A 17941-nucleotide genomic window follows, 5' to 3' on the forward strand; every position below is an offset into this window, starting at 1 on the left:
AAGATCAAAGGCAACATGAGAAAATATTATTTTACTGAAAGAGTAGTAGATCCTTGGAACAAACTTCCCGCAGACGTGGTTGGTAAATCCACAGTAACTGAATTTAAACATGCCTGGGATAAACATATATCCATTGTAAAATAAAATACAGGAAATAGTATAAGGGCAGACTAGATGGACCATGAGGTCTTTTTCTGCCGTCAGTCTTCTATGTTTCTATGTTTCTAAGACATATTGACCAACTCGCTTTACTTTATTGGGGTGAATTTTTTCAGTCCCACCCAGGTGGTCTGTTTCTGTTGCTCAGAGAGCAGCTCAGACTTCTGTATGTTCATCACCAAACTGGTAATACCAATGTTGTTTGCTTCAAGTGACAACTAAGCTGGTGGTGCATCTTTGCATGGTTCACTTTGCCAGTTTTGAGAATTTGTGGTGATCAATCCGCCCTTGAAATTCTGAGTCAGGAAAATGAAGATATTCTTCCATGTTGTATTCTGCTGCGCAGAATGATTCCCGAAAGAAAGTGAGGGTATCTTGTATAGTCGTAAAATTCACAATTTCCTGAACTCATTTGCAGCTGGTTCTGTGATCGATAGTGCAGTCTCAGGAAGAGAAATGTTTTCAAACGTTGATTTCTTAAGAAGATGGAGTGAATGTGTAGAGTCAGGTGACACGTTTCGTTCATACTTAAATGGTTTTTCAGGGTTATTGTTGTTTCCTTCCCTGTATTTACACAAGCAGTGATTTTCATTTGCCCATGCTAGAGATGTTTCAGTGTACAGTGATCCCTCTATTATCGCGAGGGTTCCGTTCCAAGACCCCTTGCGATAATCGATTTTTCGCGATGTAGGGTTGCGGAAGTAAAAACACCATCTGCGCATGCGCGCCCTTTTTTTCTATGGCCGCGCATGCGTAAATGGTGGAGTTTGCGTTCCCCGCCGCCCACGCAAAGGGGAAACCCCGATTCGGCTCCTCGCTGCTGCTGCGCTACCGAGCAGATCAGCTGCTGGGCGGCCGAAGGAACCTTCCCTGGGTCTCCCCCCTCTTGCTGGCGGGCGGGCGAGCGGCGGGCATCAGCGAGGAGCTGGGGTTTCCCCTTTGCGTGGGCGGCTGGGAAGACCCGGGTTGGGGGTTCGGGGGGTGCTGGGAAGCCCCCCAGGCCGGCTGCGACCTTTTAAAACAGCCGCGCCGCTTCCCAGCTGACTCCCGAAGCCAAACGCGGAACTGGTTTTTTTAAAAAATTAATATTTTTTTTAAAAATCGCGATATAGCGTTTCGCGAAGATCGAGATCGCGAAACTCGAGGGATCACTGTATCTCTGTCTGGCCAAGCATGGGAAGGTAAAATAATTCACTACAGTTTGGTTTTCTACCCTTCCTACACCATAGTCATTTCCTTTGCTTGCAGATGCTGGTTTAGAAGTTAAAGTCAAAGATCCTCCGAAGGGGATGATTCCACCAGGAACCCAGTTGATAAAACCGAAAGCTGAACCTTTGCCTAACAAGGTACATGAAAGACAACGTTTTGACACCTTCTAACCCCAATTCCCTCTTTAAAGGATGCTTGTTCAGTGGTCAGAATGCCAATTAGAAGAGCCTTAAGTCTCATCCTATGGGTTTTGAAGGCTGCTCGCCCTCAAGTGCCCTCCCCAAAGAGCCACAACCCCTCAAGCAATGCGGTACTAGCTACATGGATCCTTGGTTGACTTTCAGGGCACCTCTGTTCCATGCATGCAAGCTGAAGAAAAGCCACTCAAGAAGAACAGAAAAAATGTACCGTATTTTTCAGAGTATAAGACGCACCGGAGTACAGTGGTACTCTACTTACAAACTTAATTCATTCCGTGACCAGGTTCTTAAGTAGAAAAGTTTGTAAGAAGAAACAATTTTCCCCATAAGAATCAATGTAAAAGCAAATAATGTGTGCGATTGGGGAAACCACAGGGAGGGTGGAGGCCCTGTTTCCTACCAGGAAATTCCTAGGGAGGACCAACGGAGGCTTTTCCCCACCTTTTCCGGCCCTGTTTCCTCCCAGGAGATTCCTAGAGAGGCCCCACAGAGGCTTCTCCCTGCCTTTTCCGGTTACAGTTTCAGAGGTTCAGGTTTGTAAGTGGAAAATGGTTCTTGAGAAGAGGCAAAAAAATCTTGAACACCTGGTTCTTATCTAGAAAAGTTCGTAAGTAGAGGCATTCTTAGGTAGAGGTACCACTGTATAAGACGCATCTGGCAATATTCATCTGGCTAGCATCCTTAGTGTGGTCAGCTTCAGCACATTATTTTATCTCCTGGTTAGGGCTTTAAAAAACCCTCTTCGGAGAGAGTAACATTGAAAGAGCTTGCAAGCCAGTAAGAACTGGGAACATCGTTAGCACCTGGTTAGAACTTGAAAGAAACATTTGGAACAAATAGAGCAATGAAAAAAAACCTGCAGAGATTTAGGGCTTGGAAAACATTCTTTTCAGAGAGAAACAATGAAAGAGCTTGCAAGGTAAGAACTGGGAAGATCGTTAGCAACTACTTAGGGCTGGGTGTGTAATTTTTAGCCTCTTTTAGGGAGGAAAAAGGTGCATCTTATACTCAGAAAAATACAGTATATTCCAGACCTGTGGGATGATGATCAGGCATTTCGTGTTTTGCTTTGTAACCATGTGCTTTTATCTGATCTGAACTGTCCTTGGCATTCTCTGAGCTGGGTTGTTTTATTTTATTTATTGTTTTCTTGTAGATATTTCATTAATCAAACTAGGTCACATTATCATCATATGATCTCTTGGGAGATAGGAAGGAACAGTTCTGCAGAGTTTGTACATAGCCTTTGAAATAGTCTTTATATCTTGGTCCTGAGTTTTAATAAACTGCTACAATCTTCCCATAATATCTTGCGGGGTACCAGCCATCTCTGATCTTTCCACTCGCTCCAGGCATTTTCCTAGTTCTTCATCAGAATAAACACATAATCATTGGTTACTTGGGGAATGTATGCCTGCTCTAGATAGGCTCCTCCATAAAGGACCCCTTTGAAATTGCTCTTTGAATGTCACATTCGTTATTCCTCTGTTATCTTTGTGGTCCACGCATATTGAACAATGCCCTGTGACAGACTCCATGCTGGGACCTTCTAGGGAAGTTTCAAGCAGGGATCACAACTCTGCTATGCATAAGCCAGATGTCTTCAACACATTCCATTTTAAAGAGGGATTTAACCCCTGATCCAGTGTAGGAGCTGCCATTACTCTCCTCACTTCTCCTCTCCTCCCTTCTCTCTTCTTTCTCCTCTCTCCTCTCTCTAATCATTAGAACTACAAATCGCAAGTTCATTTTTTTCCTGTTTTGCACAAAAAGTCCACACGGGGGTTTCCAGTCAACAATGAATGTAAATGTCCTGAAGGTCCTTTTTTGAAAAGGCAACTGGATATTCTTGTTTTTTCGTTGAAGATGTTTCACTTCTCCTCAAGAAGCTTCTAGGATGAGGAGCAAAATGTTTTCAAAGAAAAACAAGAAAAGTCCAGTTGCCTCTTGAAAAAAAAAAAAGCATCTTTGGGACAACTATGACCAGGATGACTGAGAATCGCCATAAGGCAATGGACATAGACTTTGTGTTTTCTCTAAACAAATAAGTCACTGTCTGTTCTGCCGGCGTGTTTCAATCGCCTGTAATTACAGGGTAATTAGTCCAGTAAGACACACACCACACAATAAAAGGAAAACCCAAAAGTTTTTATAAACAGAAAAACAGAAACAGCTCCCTTTTTAAATGTCAAAGGGAGGCACAGGTGAAATGCAATCCAATTGCTCACCCAATAACTGGGAAATTGAGTCCAATTCTAAAGTCCAGAGAGTCCACACACATAATCCTGAGCAGCAAAAAACCACGATCTTGATGAAACAATGAATCAGATAAACTGCCATGAGGCTAACACACCAGGCTGCACTTTTATCTGTAGCACTAATTACAACAGCCCCACCCAACCACAGGTGGCCTCATTTTCTCTTGTAATAATCCTTCAGTTGTTGTCCCCTATGCATCACTCTACGCATGCATGGATGTATCATTAATTTTTGTTTATAATCCAGGGATGATACAGATGATTGATCTCCTCCTGGGCTGTCTGCCAAACTCCCCTCTTCCCTGTCACTCACGCTTCCTTGGTCAGAGGAGACAGATTCTACTGGAAGCAAAACAGGCCTGCGGCATGTGGGTGTCTCCCCCACATCCACCTCCACATTGCTTGGGGCAGGAGCTGGGCCAGAGCTAACCACAACACTGTCCATCACAGCAAGTTCCATCATTTTCACCAACCATTCCTCTATTTGTGGATAAAGTTGAATCTTTTCATCTTTGTGTACGGAATAATCTTGCTGCAGTTATCACATATAAAAACCAACGATCTTATTATCAAATGATTTTCAAAATTCACCCAGTTCACATTTAAATATAATTTATAGCAGCAAAGAAGGGTACTATATACTTTAGCTTCACGCTCGCCAGTGTTTACATAGGATAAACATTCATACTTAATTTATTTTGCTTGCATGTTTAAAATGGGTGTTTAGATTTTCTTTCTCTCTGGCATCCAAAAAGAGGCAAATTGATTGGACATTCTTAGTGGACATTTTGAGCAGCTCTTAAGATAAATACTGTAGACGTTGAACTATGCAGATTTTACCCCCTGAAATTGGTTCTGTGTTACATAGCTGTTGTCGAGAGCTATTATTATTATTATTATTATTATTATTATTATTATTATTATTATTATTATTAATTGGATTTATATGCCGCCCCTCTCCGAAGACTCGGGGCGGCTAACAGCAATCATAAAACAGTGTACAATAGTAATCCAATACTAAAAACGAATTAAAAACCCCTTAATATAAAAAAAAAACCCCATACATACAAACATACCATGCATAAAATTGTAAAGGCCTAGGGTGAAAAGGAATCTTAATTCCCCCATGCCTGGCAGCAGAGGTGGGTTTTAAGTAGCTTATGAAAGACAAGGAGGGTGGGGGCAATTCTAATCTCTGGGGGGAGTTGGCTCCAGGGGACCGGGGCCACCACAGAGAAGGCTCTTCCCCTGGGTCCCGCCAAGTGGCATTGTTTAGTTGACGGGACCCGGAGAAGACCCACTCTGTGGGACCTGACTGGTCGCTGGGATTCGTGCAGCAGAGGGCGGTCCTGGAGATAATCTGGTCTGGTGCCATGAAGGGCTTTATAGGTCATAACCAATACTTTGAATTGTGACCGGAAACTGACCGGCAACCGATGCAGACTGCGGAGTGTTGGTGTAACATGGGCATATTTGGGAAAGCCCATGATTGCTCTCGCAGCTGCATTCTGCACGATCTGAAGTTTCCGAACACTTTTCAAAGGTAGCCCCATGTAGAGAGCATTACAGTAGTCGAGCCTCAAGGTGATGAGGGCATGAGCTTTGTTTGTTTATTTTTTATTTATTTATTTTATTCAACTTCTATGCTGCCCAATCCCAAAGGACTTACAATAACAGTAAAAATGCAGAAACAATAAAAAAGAAGTCAAATATAATATCTAAAACTGTAAAACCCTCATTAAAAAACCCCCTATAATTGAACAATCATGATCACATGCAACACATACCATTCATATGATTTGGCCATGACGGTTGTTAGTTCATGGCCCCCAGGCCTGCTGGCAAAACCAGGTCTTCGTGGCCTTACGTAAGGCCAGTAGGGTGGGAGCAGTACGAACATCGGGGTGGGGTGGGGGGGTTGATTCCATAGAGCCAGGGCAGCAACAGAGAAGGCTGGTTTAGGTTGGTTTAAGTTTCAGGGCCCTTATTCTCCCTGTGCTTTTTGCAGGTTCGCAAATTTGTGGCCAAGGACAGTGCTGGCTTGCGAATCCGTAGCCACCCATCTCTCCAGAGTGAACAGATTGGCTTAGTTAAAGTCAATGGATCCATTACTTTTATTGATGAGGTAACCTCTGGGAACCTTGGAAGACGACTGTGCTGAAGGCTGGTTGCCTTTGGCATCAATAGCCATCATCACCCCAAATCTCCATTGGCTAATCCTACCCAAGAACTAAGTTCTGGATGGATGGCTCAAAGCCATCCAAGACTTTTGTTGATCTTGCCACAGATCTGCGGTTCAAGTGAAAATAATCTGAATTCCCACCAAAAAAAATGTCTTGGAGATGCTTGGCTATTGTAGCCCAATAATTGAGCATAAATAACTCAGGCTGTGTTATTAACCAGCCACATTGTTTTAAATTCTTCTGAGGTGCTACTTATGTATTTATTTATTGGACAAACCAAGGTAGAGATTTTTGTTTAACTGAATGTGATATTCCAAAGTTTCTATTAATCATTGAAACATATTCAGTTCTAGTTTGTACAACCATACTACAGTGTTCCCTTGATTTTCGCGGGGGATGCGTTCCGAGACCGCCCGCGAAAGTCGAATTTCCGCGAAGTAGAGATGCGGAAGTAAATACACTATTTTTGGCTATGAACAGTATCCCAAGCCTTCCCTTAACACTTTAAACTCCTAAATTTACAATTTCCCATTCCCTTAGCAACCATTTAGATTATTACTCACAATGTTTATTTATTAAAGTTTATTTGTTTTTAAAGGCAGATGAAAGTTTGGCAATGACATATGACGTCATCGGGCGGGAAAAACCGTGGTATAGGGAAAAAAACCATAAAGTATTTTTTAATTAATATTTTTGAAAAGCCGTTGTATAGAACAGTGATTTTCAACCTTTTTTGAGCCGCAGCACATTTTTTTACATTTACGAAATCCTGGGGCACATTCCTCCCCTTCACTCTATTTCTTTCTCCCTCCCTCTTTCTCTTCCTTCCTCTTTCTTTATCTCTCTCTCTCTCTCCATCCCTCTTTCTTTCTCTTCCTTCCTTCCTTCCTCTCTTTTTTGCTCTCTTTCTCTCTCCCTCACTACCTCCCTCTATGTCTTTCTCTCTCCCCTTCTCTCCCTCTTTCTCTCTCTTGCTTTCTTTCTCTCTCTTTCTCTCTCTCTCTCTCTCTTGTTCTCTTTCTCTCTCTCTTGCTCTTTCTCTTTCTTGCTTTCTTTCTCTCTCTCTCTTGCTTTCTTTCTCTCTTGCTTTCTCTCTCTCCTGCTTTCTTTCTCTCTGAGCTTCGCGGCACACCTGACCATGTCTCGCAGCACACTAGTGTGCCACGGCACACTGGTTGAAAAACACTGGTATAGACGTTCCGCGAAGTTCGAACCCGCAAAAATCGAAGGAACACTGTATACTCTTTCACAGGAAATTTGAAAAATGAATAGCTAATTTTGTACAGCCAACTTTTCCCTATAAAATGCATACTCCTTTTAAATAATTTCTTCTAACACTGGGCTAGATCTGATTTCCAGTATCTCTCTTAATATTAAACTTTCCCATCATCCTTACATAGTGAATCCTGATTTTAACAGCTCATTGGTGTAATTCAGACATTTGGTGGCAATGCATTACTATTTTCAGAAATAGGAAGTATGCTGATCTGTGACAGAATAAAGATTTGTTTGATTGATTGATTCATATCAATGGAAAAGTACCTGCTATTTCAAAATACGGTTCCATAAATTATTTGCTACATAATAATTTAGATTTCAAACATTTTTATTGCATCCAGAAATTTAATCTCTTTCCTGAATGTTTAAAAAAAAATTTAAATGTCCAAAGCTAGACTCTTAAGTTTCATTATATTTTTATTTCTGTATCAAATTTATATGGCTGCCCATCTCACGAAACGTGTCATCCAAGAGTAGATTAAAACAGCAAATGTATAAAAACAATCATTGCAAAGATGTAATAAATACTTTTGGCTAAAATTCTTAAAACTTCAGTTTTGATCCATTTTTTAAAAAAATATATGCCATTTATCTTGGGTTCTTCTTCTCAGATCCACAATGATGATGGAGTGTGGTTACGCCTGAATGAGGAGACGATACGGAAATACGTCCCAAATCTGAATGGTTATAGCGAAGCCTGGTGCCTTTCTTTTAATCAGCATCTTGGCAAGAGTCTGTTGGTCCCCATTGATGTAAGTAAAGAGCATCCAAGAAGAAACCATAATGCTTAGGGGTGGTTTCTCCCCCCGCCCCCCATCGATTGGCACCTTCCATCCATTTCATATGAAAACTAATTAAGACTTAGGATAGTTGAGTAGAGAAAAAAATAAGGAATTCTTGCAATTCTGCATCACTCTAAGGATGCAGAAGTTACAGATAAACTTTTACCTTGTGTTAATTAGGGCTACAGTGTGATCTGCATCAATCATTTGATTAATCACACAATGAATATTGTTTAGCTGGACAGAGAGATAGAGAGTGGACAGCATTGAAAATATTGCTTTTCTTAGTTGACTGCTGGACTTAAGTTTTCTATAAAGCAATGAGGTATTGTGAGCCTTGGTGGCTCAATGATTAGGGTGCAGTGCTGCAGGCTACTTGTGCTGACTACAATTCAGCAGTTCAAATCTCACCAGGCTCAAGGTTGACTCAGCCTTCCATCCTTCCGAGGTGGGGAAAATGAGGACCCAGAATGCTGACTCTGTAAACTGCTTTGAGGGGGTTGTAAAGCACTGTGAATCAGTATATAATTGGACTTATTTATTAATTGGACTTATATGCCGCCCCTCTCTGTGGACTTGATATAAGTCCAAGAGCTATTGCTATTTTAATAAATAAGCAGAAGTGAGAAACATAGGGGATATCTCCAGATCCTTTAGGACAGTGATGGCGAAACAGATGCCAAAAGGACACGTGTGCACACTATTGTAGGCCAATTTTTCACCCTCCCCAGGCTCCAGAGGCATTCTTGGAGCCTGGGGAGGGCGACAATGAGTCACCTGCTCCCCTGGAGACTCTCCAGAGGCTGAAAACACCTTCCCAGAGCCTCTGCAAGCTGAAAATCAGCTGGTCGGCGTGTGCATGCCCACTGCAGATTAATTAGGGCAACAGCTCGCGTGCCGGCAGATATGGCTCCACATGCCACCTGTGGCACATGTGCCATAGGTTTACCATCACTGCTTTAGGGTTTCTTTTCCCCCTGAATTTAAAAGAATTGTTGTGCTGAAACCAGTGAACTGATGTTCAAGGTAGTTGGATGCCTCTAAGGCCAAAGGACTTGCAATTATTTATTTATTTATTTATTTATTTATTTAGTTAGTTAGTTAGTTAGTTAGTTAGTTAGTTAGTTAGTTAGCTAGCTAGTTAGTTATCTGTTTATCTATCTATCTATCTATCTATCTATCTATCTATCTATCTATCTATCTATCTATCTATCTATCTATCTATTGGATTTGTATGCCGCCCCTCTCCGTAGACTCGGGGTGGCTAACAACAGTAATAAAAACAGCATATAACAATCCAATATTAAAACAGTTAAAAACCCTTTTTATAAAACCAAACATACATACAGACATACCATGCATAAAATTGTAAAGGCCTAGGGGGAAGGAGTATCTTAGTTTCCCCATGCCTGGCGGCAGAGGTGGGTTTTAAGAAGCTTACGAAAGGCAAGGAGGGTGGGGGCAATTCTAATCTCTGGGGGGAGTTGGTTCCAGAGGGCCGGGGCTGCCACAGAGAAGGCTCTTCCCCTGGGTCCCGCCAAGCGACATTGTTTAGTTGACGGGACCCGGAGAAGACCCACTCTGTGGGACCTAACTGGTTGCTGGGATTCGTGCAGCAGAAGGCAGTCCCTGAGATATTCTGTTCCAATGCCATGAAGGGCTTTATAGGTCATAACCAACACTTTGAATTTTGACCGGAAACTGATCGGCAACCAATGCAGACTGCGGAGTGTTGGTGTAACAAGGGCATATTTGGGAAAGCCCATGATTGCTCTCGCAGCTGCATTCTGCACGACCTGAAGTTTCCGAACACTTTTCAAAGGTAGCCACATGTAGAGAGCATTACAGTAGTCGAGCCTCGAGGTGATGAGGGCATGAGTGACTGTGAGCAGTGACTCCCGGTCCAAATAGGGCTGCAACTGGTACGCCAGGCGAACCTGGGCAAACGCCCCCCTCGCCACAGCCGAAAGATGTTTCTCTAATGTGAGCTGTGGATCGAGGAGGACGCCCAAGTTGCGGACCCTCTCTGAGGGGGTCAATAATTCCCCTCCCAGGGTGACGGACGGACGGATGGAATTGTCCTTGGGACAATGGAATTAATCTAATGCTAGTTAGATATTTTTGTGTTTGTAGCCTGGTCAGGGAGGGCTTGCTTGCAGCATCCAAGCAGGGTGTGGCTGTGTGCCGGAGCTCGATTGGAGGGACCGAGCACAAATTTTAATTCTGCAAGTGCGCCAACAAGGAATTAAAAAGAGTCAAATTTATGAATGTTCCAAAATGGACAAACTTACAGTGTAACTAAGGGGCGAAAAGGAACCAGAATATTTTGAGACATGGGAACAGTGACACAAATGGATTGAATCAAGGAAAAAAAATAAGATCATGGGTAACTCTTAAAATTAGTAAAAATGTAAGATGCAAATATGTCAATAGAAAGCTATAATTATATGTACGAGAGTCGCCCAGAAAGTAATGCACCACATTTTCTTTCTTCAACAATTATTTATTCATTTCATTAACACAATGAAACTTACACACAAGAAAGAATGATGTTTTTTCTACACCCTTTATATTTCCACGTAATCACCGTCCTGTTCTATGGCCTTCCTCCAGCGAGACACAAGGGTGTGTATGCCACTCCTTGTTCTGGTCACGAAGCCATTTCTGCACTGTAATGGCCTCACCCTCTGTGCCCAGTGACTAACTGTGTTTCTGCCAACTGCAGATTCTCCATAAAACTGTATACAAACATTTGTGAATGTACCCAACAGTTTCTTTCTCCGCAGTGAGAAATTCAATGACGACACACTGCTTGTAACGTACATCACTTAAAGATGCCATTTCGAAACACTGCTACAGCTACGTTGTCTGAAGAAACACAAAATTTACACACACACTCCTGACAATTCAAATAATGCATATCTAAAGTTTCGCATTTATACCATTACTGCAGGCTGAGAAACAAAATGTGGTGCATTACTTTTATTTAATTTATTTATTTATTGGATTTGTATGCCGCCCCTCTCCGTGGACTAGTATATGCAACTCTGGCGACCCTCGTATATGCAAATAGAAATGTATAATTATGTTAACCATTATGTTAAGGTAAATAAGGTTTGAATAAGAGTACTGTGATGATAAGTAGATTTTTTAAAATATAACAATACAGAATTACTAAAAGTATAATAATAATAATAATAATAATAATAATAATAATAATAATTATTATTATTATTATTTCTTAGATTTGTATGCCGCCTCTCTCCGAAGACTCGGGGCGGCTCACAACGATTAAAACAATATTATAATGGCACAAATCTAATATTAAAAAACTAAAAACCCTATCATAATTAAAAACCAAACAGCACATACATACCAAACATAAATTATAATAAGCCTGGGGGAAAGATGTCTCAAATCCCCCATGCCTGGCGGTATAGGTGGGTCTTAAGTAGTTTACGGAAGACAAGGAAGGTGGGAGCAGTTCTAATCTCCGGGGGGAGTTGATTCCAGAGGGCCGGGGCCACCACAGAGAAGGCTCTTCCCTTGGGGCCCGCCAGACGACATTGTTTAGTCGACGGGATCCGGAGAAGGCCAACTCTGTGGGACATAATCGGCCGCTGGGATTCATGCCGTAGAAATGTTTTAAAGAAAACATTTGAAGATCAATAAAGTTTTCTTTTAAATAAAGAACAGTTGGCTATTGGGGACTGTTCTCCCCATATATTGAATAGAGAGGAGCAGGACTCGGTTTTCGGGAGAAAGGGGAGCAGGTGATAAAAGCAATGACGACAAGGCTTCAACGATGCACATTGCTTAATTGGATTCATTTTGAGAATCAGGTTTTCAGTTATTCCGATTCCCTTCCCTCCCCCGACCCCCAATTTGTTGTTCATCTTTTTCATGGATCTCTTGAAAAAAGAAGTTATAGGAATTGCCAGGTTTCCAAGGTTTTGGGGGGAGGAAGGTGCTCAAGGCCCCAAGAAAGGAATCAGGCACAAAGAAGGCCTCCTTCTCATCTAGCTCAGAAAACCTGGGACTGGGCTGACTTTGAAACCGGTGATTGAATCCAGAAAATATATGCATTGTGCAGCTGGGTTTTGTAAAAGTATAAAATATTTTCTTTCTTTCTCTCTCTCTCTCTCTTTCTCTTGCTTTCTTTCTCACTCTAGCTTTCTCTCTCTTTCTCTCTTTTCTCTCTCTTGCTTTCTCTCTCTCTCTCTCTCTCTCTCTCTCTCTCTCTCTCTCTCTCTCTCTCTATATATATATATATATATATATATATATATATATATATATATTAATTAATTAATTAATTAATTAATTAATTATTTGGATTTGTATGCCGCCCCTATCCGAAGACTCGGGGCGGCTCACAGCAAGTAGTACAAATCATAAATAATCCAATCAGTTAAAATATTTAAAGCTTTAAAAAAACCCATATACTAACTAACAGACACACACACAAGCATACCATGTATAAATTAAACATGCCCAGGGGGAGATGTTTCAATTCCCCCATGCCTGACGGCAAAGGTGGGTTTTGAGGAGTTTACGGAAGGCAGGAAGAGTAGGGGCAGTTCTAATCTCCGTGGGGAGTTGGTTCCAGAGAGCCGGTGCCGCCACAGAGAAGGCTCTTCCCCTGGGGACCGCCAACCGACATTGCTTAGTTGACGGGATCCGGAGAAGGCCCACTCTGTGGGACCTAATCGGTCGCTGGGATTCGTGCGGCAGGAGGCGGTCTCGGAGATATTCTGGCCCAATGCCATCAAGGGCTTTAAAGGTCATAACCAACACTTTGAATACATACATACACATACATACATACATACATACATACATACATACATACATACATACATACATACAAACAAACAAACAAACAAACAAATAAATAAATAAATAAATAAGGTATGCATGAGTTTGCTTGATTTTTGTTTGGTTGGGGTTTTTTTAAGCAAATACGTTTGGTGCTCTAATGGATGCTATGATAACTTAGAAACACGTAATTCTGCAGTTTCTCTGTTTTGAAGACTAATATGATTAAAATCTCACTTCTAAGATGCTAAGCGAATGTGTAACTGAAAATATAAAATTCTAGAGCTTGGTCTACACTTTGATTCTGTTTTGTTTTAGTTATTTCCCCCCCCATGAAAAGTAAAAATGGCAGGCAAATATTTAAAGGGTTGACCGCTCTGACATGGGAGCCGCTGCACTATAGATATCCATATTTAGAAAAATTACTATGCTAATATTGAGCAAACAAATGTATTCCTTTTGAATATTCCGTTTTCCTCCCTTAATATACCATTTTCATTTTTTTTTTCCTTGCAAAATCCTTCGGTCATGAATATTTGTTTAAATCTGCAATGCAACCTCTTATTCAGTTTAAATAATTAATCTGGTTTTGTTTTATTTTGTTTTAATGTAGACAATTTATTTTCAAATGAGTTCATTTTATGTGGAGCAACATAGCTTCCCTCCCAAGCAAAGACGGCATTGTCCACCCCCTGATTTGAGGGACAAGAGGTCTTAGAAATCCTCTGGGACGTTTTTGCCTTCTTTTCACTTTGGTGTTGTTTATGCAGCTCTGTGTTTTCCTACGGTGTGGCAAATGGCGTAAAAAACTAGTTTTGTTCACTTTAAAAATACAACAGATAATATCATCAAAATCAGTGAGCATATGCATCATCAGGCAGTAAATGTGTTAAAAAAAAGATCCTCAGGTGGGATTTAATAACTTCAGCCACTTCGTTTGAAACCAAACATTTCCCGCTACAAATAGGTGGCTGAATACCCACGTCCAGTTTTTAATTCCTGGTTTTCCTGGCAATTCCTTGTGCAGTAAGTGGCAGACTGACTTTTCATATCACTTTCATCTGAGTCGTGAGAAGTCTGCTCCTCTCCTTCAACGGGGAAGTCCTCCACCAAAAGCAGGTAGCTGCCTGAAGAGTGAATGGCATGACACACTACATTAGCCTTTAGAAGAGCGGGCAGCCTAAAACCGTTCGCTTCACCAGAGATTTTCCTCCTGCGGGGCACATTAAGGAAAGTCCTCGGGTAACAAAAGTTATTTTTTTAAAAAAAGCAAACAAACAAAGAGCCTGGTTATAAAGATGCAGAAATAGAAGGGGGAGAAACCCCCAAAATAGGAAATTGCATTTGTCTCTTGATTTCTTCTGCCGCTGTTAAACGTTGTTGAATTGATACCTGTCTGTCTTAAACTTTACATAGAGTATCTTTAATGCTAGCCAAGGAGACAGGGATTTGGACTTGTATCCGTGGACTTCTAAACCTTTTCCCCCTCAGGTGAGCCTTCTGAACCTTTCTGCACTCCTGTCTTCCCCTGTAATTGAGGCAAAGGATGAGACCCTCACCTGGGGGATGTCAAACCCTTTGTCCTCGGGAATCCCCTTTGTTTGGCCACCCGCCGAGGACAGAATTGTGCGGTGCTTGCTTATGCTTAGCTTAGATTGGTTAGGTTCTTGTGCCTTGGTCCTGAAGGAATTGAGATGCAACCCCCAGAATATTGGGTTGTCTTGCTGGATGGGCCTTCAAAGATCAGAAGTAAAAGACAGTGTTACACTTCTTCTTTTAGTCAACCAAGTCAGCTCCCGTTGGAGTTCTGAAGGTCCTTGTTTGATGCCAGATTCCCGCATAAGTCCTTGCCTGCCCCAGTCCATTGCCTTTAGCTCCCCTGACCTTTCCAGATTCTGCATCATAAGAGTTGTGTTTTTTAGCCTTCTGGTAGCATGTGGTTTTTTTTTTTACTCAAAATGATGGATGAGTGTTTGCTTTATTCAGGTAATTCAGGAAGAATGGCCAGCTCATGTCCCATTTGATAAGGAATCGCAAAGGTGTTATTATTATTTTTTCAAGAGACAGCTGGACTGTCTTGTTTCTCTTTTGAAGATGTTTCATTTTAGTTGAAGAAGCTTCTTGGATTCAAAGAAAAACCAGAAAGTCCAGTGTCCTCTTGGGAGCACCTTTGAGACAACCATGAGCTGGATGCCTGAGACCCTCCATAGACGTCTGATAAGGAAATTAACATGCGCGGCCGTCTTTTTAGAGTGGATCTTAGTTGCGGCAGCTTGTAAGAGAGTAGAGCTGAACACTACACGGGCATTATTAACAGGTTGTTCTGGTTTCTGTTTTGTTTTTGTTGTGTTCCAAAATTTTCAGGAGTCTAGATCTAATGCAGAGGACTTTTTCAAAGACCCCAACTCACCCTGTGCTCAGGAAGCAGTCATGCAAGAGCCCGATGCGCCATTCCTTCGTGGTGGGCCTGGATTGTATAAGGTAGTGAAGACTGGCCCGTCAGGTCACAACGTCCGAAGCTGGCCCAACCTTAGAGGTATCCCCATTGGAATGTTAGTTCTGGGGAACAGAGTCAAGGCAGTGGGCGAGGTAGGACTCCTGGAAATTCCCTTCTTACCTTCTTAGATACTGGCTTGCAAATCGGGGGTCTTTAAGCGGAAAACAATTGCTCTCCTTCTCAGGCTCTGCTTTTCTTCTTTTGCCAAGGATTAACATTGGTAGATTGTTGTCTCCAATTAATTCAACTGCTGTTTTTTTTTCTCATGTGTTTCTAAAAAGAATAGACTTAATTCATAAAAGCAAAACAAGCTGTCTCTCTTGCAAATTTCACTGTTGGGGGGGGATGCCACAAAAATTATCTGGCTTCTTGGAATCAGTGCTCACTTTTGCATGCTTCGGTCTCCTTCTCTTGCAATGGGTGGTGAGGATGTAGTGTGTCATGCTATTTTTCCCCCCTCAAAGAGCATCCAGGATGTATAATAGCACTTTGGGGCTGTGATCTCTTTTTAGGCTTTCTCTGTTTCGAGCTTGCAAAAAAAAATAAAAATGAAATGAAATGAAATCAGAACTGCCACAGAGCTTTCTAAATTACCCGATTCTTCTTATTTTTCCCTTCCTCTGGAACTACTTCGGTGTAGCCTGTTCAAAATACTAATCTCTTTCTGCAAACGCATGATGTTCTTCTTTATCCTTTGGAAATTAACCGGGAAAACATGATTGTGTGTTGATTTTATTTCACTGGGAAAAGAAGGCTCCTTTTCACGCGCGGAATCAGTCTTGCTGCCTCTGGTGACCCAGAGAAAGAAACAAATTAAATCTCCACCTCCTTCCTGTGTCTGTGCACGCCAGGTGACCAATTCGGAAGGGACCTGGGTACGGATGGATAAGAACAGCATGGTCGAATTCTGCGAAAGCGACGAAGGGGAGGCCTGGTCTTTGGCTCGAGACAGAGGAGGGAACCAGTACCTGCGACACGAAGATGGCAAGTGCCCCCTGTTTGTTTTGTGAAACTTCTCCCTTCAAGGGCTGCAAAGCTAAGCACACAACATCAAGAGGAGATCGGAGTCTGACTGTCTTTATTTACTGTATTTTCTTACTCTAGCTCAGTGATGGCAAACTTATGGCATGGGTGGCACAGGTGGCACATGGAGCCATATCTGCTGGCACACGAGCCGTTGCCCTAGCTCAGCTCCAATATGCATGTGTGTGTTGGTTTTTGTCTTGCACAGAGGCTCTGGGAGGGCATTTTTGGCTTCCAGAGAGCCTCCAGGGGGAAGGGGGAGGGCGTTTTTATCCTCCCCCAGCTCCAGGGAAGACATTAAAAGCTGGGAAGGGCTACTGGGCCTACCAGAAGTTGGGAAACAGGCTATATCCAGCCTCCAGAGGGCTTCTGCAGGGCAGGGGAAGCTGTTTTCGCCCTCCCTGGGCATTGAATTATGGGTGTGGAGTGCACATGGGTGATAGCATGCGCCCAGTCTTTTGGCACTCAAGGAAAAAAAGGTTTGCCATCACTGCTGTAGCTTTTGCTGGCTGATGAACTCTGGGAGTTGAAGTCCACAAGTCTTAAAAGTTGCCAAGGGTGAGACCCCTGGTATAAAGTTTTATTGCAAGCCTCCTTTGATGCTAGCCTTCCCTACCGGCACAGTCACACACGATCAGTTCATTCTAAACCAAGGGATATTATTATTATTTCTTCCATTTTGTTAAGCGTATTTCTGTTTTTAAACAGAGCAAGTTCTTGTCGATCAGAATGGCCAGACTCCTCCACCAAGCCCCTTCTCGCTGCAAACTTTCCACAGAGGGACAGGCTGCAGTAATGAGCAAGGATTTGACTATGGACTTGGAAACCACAAAGGTAAAAAAAAAACAACCTGCCCTTGGTTATTTCCTCTGCACTTACTTCGACAAGCGAGCCTCTTTCTTGCAGGCTTGTGGCTGCGTTAGTACACTGTGGGTTTTTTTCTTTAAATAAGAGAAGAAATGTGTGAGAAATGCACTTGGGGAAAAGGACTCCTCAATCTGAGTATTGTATTGGCAGTTCTGTGTTAGCAAAAACTTCAGAAGAAAAGGATTTAGGGGTCGTGATTTCTGACACTCTCAAAAAGGGTGAGCAGTGTGGTCGGGTGGTAGGGAAAGCAAGTAGGATGCTTGGCTGCATAGCTAGAGGTATAACAAGCAGGAAGAGGGAGATTGTGATCCCGCTGTATAGAATGCTGGTGAGACCACATTTGGAATACTGTGTTCAGTTCTGGAGACCTCACTTACAAAAAGATATTGACAAAATTGAACGGGTCCAAAGATGGGCTACAAGAATGGTGGAAGGTCTTAAGCATAAAACGTATCAGGAAAGACTTAATGAACTCAATCTGTATAGTCTGGAGGACAGAAGGGAAAGGGGGGACATGATCGAAACATTTAAATATGTTAAAGGGTTAAATAAGGTCCAGGAGGGAAGTGTTTTCAATAGGAAAGTGAACACAAGAACAAGGGGACACAATCTGAAGTTAGTTGGGGGAAAGATCAAAAGCAAAGTGAGAAAATATTATTTTACTGAA

The 17941-nt window shown here is 42.1% G+C and overlaps 1 protein-coding gene across 21 annotated transcripts in view; it reads left to right on the forward strand.

The window, feature by feature from the left end:
• MYCBP2 (MYC binding protein 2) overlaps positions 1-17941 on the forward strand; it is a 181723-nt gene that overhangs the window by 93971 nt on the left and 69811 nt on the right. For 9 of the 21 annotated variants that reach the window (XM_070751329.1, XM_070751313.1, XM_070751316.1 and 6 more), the window contains exons 49-55: positions 1408-1505; positions 5835-5951; positions 7899-8039; positions 14304-14378; positions 15252-15476; positions 16236-16368; positions 17116-17241. In XM_070751329.1, the coding sequence (XP_070607430.1) occupies positions 1408-1505; positions 5835-5951; positions 7899-8039; positions 14304-14378; positions 15252-15476; positions 16236-16368; positions 17116-17241 (915 nt within the window). The remainder of the gene's footprint in view (positions 1-1407; positions 1506-5834; positions 5952-7898; positions 8040-14303; positions 14379-15251; positions 15477-16235; positions 16369-17115; positions 17242-17941) is intronic. The other 12 variants (XM_070751314.1, XM_070751319.1, XM_070751320.1 and 9 more) reach the window with 5 other exon arrangements.

Source organism: Erythrolamprus reginae, chromosome 4 (genome assembly GCF_031021105.1).
Source record: "Erythrolamprus reginae isolate rEryReg1 chromosome 4, rEryReg1.hap1, whole genome shotgun sequence".
In the NCBI taxonomy this organism is placed as follows: Eukaryota; Metazoa; Chordata; class Lepidosauria; order Squamata; family Dipsadidae; genus Erythrolamprus; species Erythrolamprus reginae.